This window comes from Trachypithecus francoisi, unplaced genomic scaffold (assembly GCF_009764315.1).
Source record: "Trachypithecus francoisi isolate TF-2019V2 unplaced genomic scaffold, Tfra_2.0 Contig01547_ERROPOS2200000+, whole genome shotgun sequence".
NCBI lineage: Eukaryota > Metazoa > Chordata > Mammalia > Primates > Cercopithecidae > Trachypithecus > Trachypithecus francoisi.
The window spans coordinates 254,594-260,627 of NW_022681438.1; the positions used below are offsets into that span (position 1 = coordinate 254,594).

Below are 6,034 nucleotides of genomic sequence, written 5' to 3' on the forward strand. Positions count from 1 at the left end.
GGGCTGGACACATGGTCTGCGCCCACCCCTGAGCTGTGCTGTGGAGCCCCAGTCCCCACCTGGGCACGTCCTGTCCTCTGAGGCACAGGGATTCCTGGTCCTCGGCTCTAACCCCTCATCTCCCACCATTGGGATGATGAGTCCGTAGGCAGAGCCAGCCTCATAGGGGACCCAAAGGCCAGTTCAGATGGATGGCAACTCGAGGTCCCACCGGGCACACACACTCCGTGCAGAAAGCTAACGTGCTGTTTATTTGGGGACTTGGCGGGGAAGCACCGTGGCAGTGGCTCACTGGTAGCCAGCCAGCTGCAGGATGGTGGGGTAGCGAGTACGATGGGCCATGCACTTCTGGCGGTCGATGAAGAGACTGTTGGTCATGGCGGTGATGTCCTTCTCCAGGCTCATGTGGGTGTCCTCGAGGTTGCGCAGGGACTGCTCTGCTTCTAGAAGCTTCTCCCGCAGCGCTGCGAGGGACATATTCAGCTCCTCCACCTCGCTCACCAGCCTGGGGGTGTTGGGGAGTATGAGCCGTGGCTGGGGAGGGCAGAAGTATGCACCTTCGGGGGTGCAAGGAACCCAAAACTCCCAATGGGAGCTGGCAGGAGGTCCTGGGAAGACTCCACGAAAGGACCCCTAAGGGAACCCCACCAGGAAAGTGGCTCTAGGGCAGAGCACAAATGACGAAGGTCCTCCCAGGGAGTGCGGGCGAGTGCGAATGAGTGACCCACATGGGATCTCGACCCTGGCAGGACAGGACCTGCCCTTAGCCCACCAGGCTCGGTTCTTTCCATTCCTGATGTTTAATGGAGGGAGGCCCCCAGTTCCTTGAAGGAACCGAGGGGCAGGGAAGAAAGGTACTTAGGCTTAGCAGGGGCCACCGGGCATCTGTTAACAAGGGAAACAAAAGGATGGCCCATCTATGCCTGGAGCCCAAGTGTAGGTCATACTTTCCACCAGAGGTGTGGACAGCACCCTCAGGGCAGCAGGGAACGGCCCTGCCTGGCCTCTCCGGCCCGGTGGCCTCCTGGAGTTCACCTTGTCTGCAGGAGCTTCCTCCCAGGAAGATGAGGCAGTACAGGGTGGCGTGAGACCACGTGGGCACAGGTCCCTGGCACTGGGAGCTCCCCACCCATCACCTGCCCATGGTCACGTCTGTATCTGTGTGTTTAAGGTGTGCTTGCGTGTGGCCCCAAAGTCTCCCTCCCCTCTCAGCACCTGCGGGGGATGTGTGTGGGGGGTTGGGGTGTTTATTGGAGGCTGAGATCAGAGAGTAGCAGGGAGGTGGTGGACCGGGCCACCCAGGACTGCCTCAGAGGCACAGGCAGCACCTGAACTGGGCTGCATCGCGGCACAGCTCCACGTTGGGCCGGCGCGAGCGCAGGTACAGCCGGGTCTGGGCGACACGCAAAGGGGCCTCCTTGTCCTTGATGGCCTGCTTCAGTGCCGCCACGTTGTGCTCCTGATCTGTGATTTCCCGCAGCGTCTGCAGACAGGACAGTGCCCTTGGGCCTGTGCCCCCATGCCCAGGCATATGGAATGCCGATACCAGGCTGGTCCTGCCCAGGTCCTGGGGCCGTGTCCAGAGGGCACTCCTGACCAGTGGCCCCGGGGAGGCATGAATGAAGGAACAATGTGCATGGGCCCCCCAGCGGGCTCTGGAAGAGTCAGGCAGCCTGTTGCCCCTTAGCTCTGGTCCAAGAACTCCCATCCTTGGTCGTCACCAGGACCTGAACCCTGCTCAAGGACTGGGCACTCAGAGGCGGTAAAGGCCACGCTGAGACCCTAGATCAGAACCCTGCATGCCAGGCCAGGACTCTCGGGGACCCCTGGGAGGTCAGTGCTCCCCAGACCACCTGCTGCCTCCATCCTCAACACAGCTCCTCCTGTTCAGTCATGGGGGTGGCAACACCCGCCCATCATACCCAGTGTCGCCTGGTTTTACACAGGTTTACGGAGAGGTGGCACTTGCTTCTGGGGTCCCTCGGGGTAAGTGGGGCAGAGGAGAGCGGTGCTGAAGGCCCAGGCCAGGTGATGCGGGGGCAGAGTGGTGGGCAGGCGCGGGAGCCATCTTGGGGGTTCAGGGCGCCCCACCTTGTGCAGGTGCTGCTGCAGCTTGTGCCGCGCGTCCTCCAGCTCCTCGCAGCGGCGCCCGAAGGCCAGGTTCACAGCGTCGCACTGCAGCCGCAGGTCCTCGGAAGTGTCGCGAAGGATGCAGTCCACCAGCACCCGCAAGTTGGCCGAGGCCAGGCGCTCGCGCTGGGCGCGGCACAGATTGTCCTGCGTGAACTTGGCCCAGGTCTCTGGGGTGGAGGCGCTGCGGGGCGGGGGACAGCCAGGGGATGCGGGGGAGGCTCTGCCAAAGGCCGGGGGTCCTGCCGCTCCCCCATGCGTTGTCCGCGCCCCGTGCTCCTGGAGGATCCGCATGGACTCCGATGCACCCCGTGCTGCCCCACGAGGCCCAGTCCCCCAGGCTCCCTGTCCCCCAGTGCCCCCCGGCCCACAACTCCCCTGAGTCCCCCCACACCCTACCCACCTCGGGCGCTTAGTCCCCTCGCGTCCCCGCGATCCCGTTCCCAGCACCGCCGCCCCCAAGGCCCCCTCTGCAGCACCTCCGGCCCCCGTAGCCCCCCTTCCCTAGTACGCAGCGCCCGGGTCCCCTTCCTGCACCCAGGAGTTTGCTGCGCTCAAGTGGGCGGTGGTCGCGCGCCCTCTGCTGGCCGTGGACGGAAACGCAGTCCTGCCGGCGCCTGGCGCTGACCTGACCCCACCCTGTCCTGTCTCCCCGCGACCTGGCTGTGCACGCGCTGGGCACTTGAGGGGGTCTTGCTCGCTTGCTCATGCCGGGGTAGAAAGTTGCCCAAGTGCCCTCGGGGGCGAAGGCCTCCGGGCCAGGCTGGGGGAAGCAGCCCCGCTGAGGCCCCCAGGTGGAGGGAGGCAAGTCCACAGCCAGGGCAAGCACAGGGGCAGAGCTGGGGCCCACCTCTCTTGGAAGGTGGTGGAGTGAGGATGAGCCTGCACCTGGGTGCTCTGGCTGTGGTGGCGCCCGCAGGTCTCGTCGATGTTGTAGGCCTCCACCTTGTCTGACCAGTCCATCTCGCAGGTCTCCTTGTGCTCCCGGTTCAGTCTGGGGCAAGATGGGACAGGGCCTTGGTATGTGCCCAGGGAGGGCCCTGCTGGGGACTGTCCCTGCTGCAGGCTGGGCCCCAATGCCCGCTTCAGGAGGGAACTCTGGGCCAGCCTATCCTGGGCGGTCCTCATGCTCAGCAGTGACCAGGAGCAGCCGCCCAGACTGGGGGCCTGCAGAGCAGATGTGGGACTGGGCTCTGGCCACTCAACCTCAGGCTGGGCCGGAACCTCCCCCACCCAGCCCTGCGCTCCCACTGGGACCTGGGGCAGCCCCTGCCCTGGGCCTCAGGGTCCTGTCCTTCAATGCCTTGCCCCAGGACCAACCGTGGGTGGGGTCAGGAGTCATCCCTTGGGCAGCCCTGGACCCACCGGATCTGGCTCACTGCTTGCATGATGGTTCTCTTCAGCAGCTCCTGAATGTTCCGGATAAGCTCAGCTTCCTGAGGAAGGAGACGCCCTGAGCACCAGAGCCCGTCCCTGGTGAGGATCCCAGCAGGCCCAGCTGCTGCCAGCCTTGGTCAACACCTGAGCCACCAGAAGAAGCTGAGTGCCGGGGCCTGAGCTCTGACTGTGCAAGTTCTGCTCTCTCACTGGGTTTATCCTGGGCTTTTGGGCATCCTCCTTGGTGCATTGTAAGTGGGGTGTTTTGCTCCAGGGCCTTCCATGGGCTGCTGGGAAGGTCCCTCAGCAGCAGTTCCCACGCCCCAGGCTTTAGGAGTCATCACTGCTGCTCACTCAGTGCACCCAGGAACATTGGTCTGTCCGTGGTGCCTGAACAGCCCCTGAGGAACCAAACTCTAGGGGCCCAGATGCCCGCCCAGGCTGCCCCTCAGGGATCTGTGCTGGGAAAGGCCATCCTCACAGCAAGAACAGGAGCAGGATCCTGTGTTTCTTCTTACTGCCTGGCCAGTTTAATTTTCTGTGTGTAGGAACAAGCCTTTTCCCTGTGATTGGGGTCCTTGCCTCGACCACCAGCTACCTCCGTGTGTGCCAGGGCCTGAGTCCTGCGCCCCCTCTGTCCCTGGGTTTGCCTCTTCCTGCACCATCAGTGTCTCCATTACTGGGCGGGTGCCCTTGGTGCGGGCAGAGGGTTTGCAGGAGCTGTAGGAGTTGAGGCACTGAGAGGGTGCAGGGTGAGGGGTCTGGGGAAGGGAGGGAGGAGGGAAGGCATGAAGGGAGGGATGAACTCAAGCGTTCTTGCCTGAGCTTGGGGGTGTGGCAGGAGAACAGCTGCCCCCACCCCACATCTTTCATGAATGTCTACAGGCTTGCAGTGGTTCTCAGGGAGGCCCCAGGCTCTGAGACGTCAGAATTCTCCAGAGCCAGCATCAGGGCCAGGACTGAGTTACTTTCTCACCCTATGAGGCTGCCCCACAGACAAGCTGGGCTGGATTCGGAAGTTACATGGGACATGGAGGAGAGGGGACCTGCGGGTGCAGATCTTTGTGGCCCGGGCTCTGGGTAGGATGAATGGGAGCGGTGGCTCCCAGCCCACCCCACCCTAGCTATCCACACCTGCAGTGCTAGCTCAGGCCTGGGTTTCCACCAAGGGAACAGCTGTCCCAGCCAGGGATGGTCTTTGGGGAGGTGCCTTGTGGCTCAGTTCAGGGAGCCCAGGGTGAGGATGAGCGGATGACTGTGCCAGCACTCAAAGGGACTGGAGGAGAGGAGCCCAGAAGAAGAACAACTGCTTGGAAGTCAGGGGCCCTCTGGGGCAAAGCTGCCTCCTGGTCTGTCACTAAGGGGCCAGGTTTCGGGACTCAGGGTTCCCAAGTGCAGAGGGCTGGGCTACCGCATGCCTGCAGCAGCCACCTTGCTTGTCCACATGAACTGCCGGGGCCCCTCCTCTCTGAGCCCACAAGTCCCGGCTACCCAAGGCTGCTGGCACCTTCAACAATTCCGTCTCCACACAGTCGCGCACGAGGTTGGGGTGCTGGCGGCGCTCACGACACTGCAGGTTGTCAGTGGCGATGGAGAAGGGCACCTCCGTGGCGTCCAGGGCGCGCTCCAGTCGCTGCTTCTGGGCCAGCAGCAGGTCGGTCTCCGCACCCAGTGCTTCCACCTCGCGCTGCAGCTCCGACTTCCAGCCGTGCATGTCCTGCAGTCGCTCGCCAACCCTGCGCGTGGAGTCTTGCTGCGTGCGCTGCGCCAGAGCCTGGGTCTCCGACGCCAGCTGCTGGCTCTCATGCCGCTGCCGCTCCGACTGGTCGCGGTCCGCGAAGGCCTGGTGGTAGCGAGCATAGCAGTTCTGGAACCACTCCTCCAGCAGGTACTTGGCGGTGCGGAAGCCTGCGGTGGCCAGCCCGGAGGACGTGTAGGCGCCTGTGTTGCGGGCCACGTCGTACTCTTTGGCGGGCAGCTCGCAGGGCGGCACTGTCTGTGGGGCCGGCTGTTTGGTCAGGAGTATGTCCGTCTGCGCCATGGTGCCAGCCGCCCACCAGGGCCAGGGGAGTGAGGGGTGTGGCCAGCTGGTTGCGGTCAGCCGAGTGCGGTCAGCGGGGCAGCTCCAGTGGCTCAGTCCCAGAGCAGGACGCGGCTCCCAGTCGCCTGGGTGACACTGTCAACCAAGAGCTTCCTGTTGCTAAGAAACGGGATCCCTTCTCCAGTGGCTGGGGGAGGGAGCATTCAGGGTGGCAGGCAGAACTGCCCTCTTAAAGGGCCAGGCAGCCCCAGCCCCACCATCCCTGTCCCTGCCTCGGTGCAATCAGCAGTGGCCAAGGGTTCTTGTCACTTAGAGGATCCTGGGGCCAGCCTGTCGCCAGCTTCTGTGTCCTACCCTTAGGGTTCAGGGTGTGGGTGGGGACCTGCTGCCCTGGCCCCTTCCTTCGTTCATCTATTTGTTCCTGGTTTGGCTCTCTGAACCTGTCCTGTGCGCAACTCCGCGCTCAGGGTGAACAAGACAGAGGAG

The 6,034-nt window shown here is 63.7% G+C and overlaps 1 protein-coding gene across 1 annotated transcript; it reads right to left on the reverse strand.

Annotated features, from left to right (window-relative positions):
* Positions 1–228: 228 nt before the first annotated feature.
* TEKT4 (tektin 4) lies at positions 229–5,548 on the reverse strand. The gene is made up of 6 exons (XM_033176581.1): positions 5,015–5,548; positions 3,496–3,566; positions 2,981–3,124; positions 2,092–2,314; positions 1,329–1,483; positions 229–505 (listed from the first exon to the last, which is right to left on the reverse strand). Exons 1-6 carry the CDS (start codon positions 5,546–5,548, stop codon positions 289–291), a joined length of 1,344 nt encoding a protein of 447 aa, XP_033032472.1. The 3' UTR covers positions 229–288.
* Between the last annotated feature and the right edge of the window lie 486 nt (positions 5,549–6,034).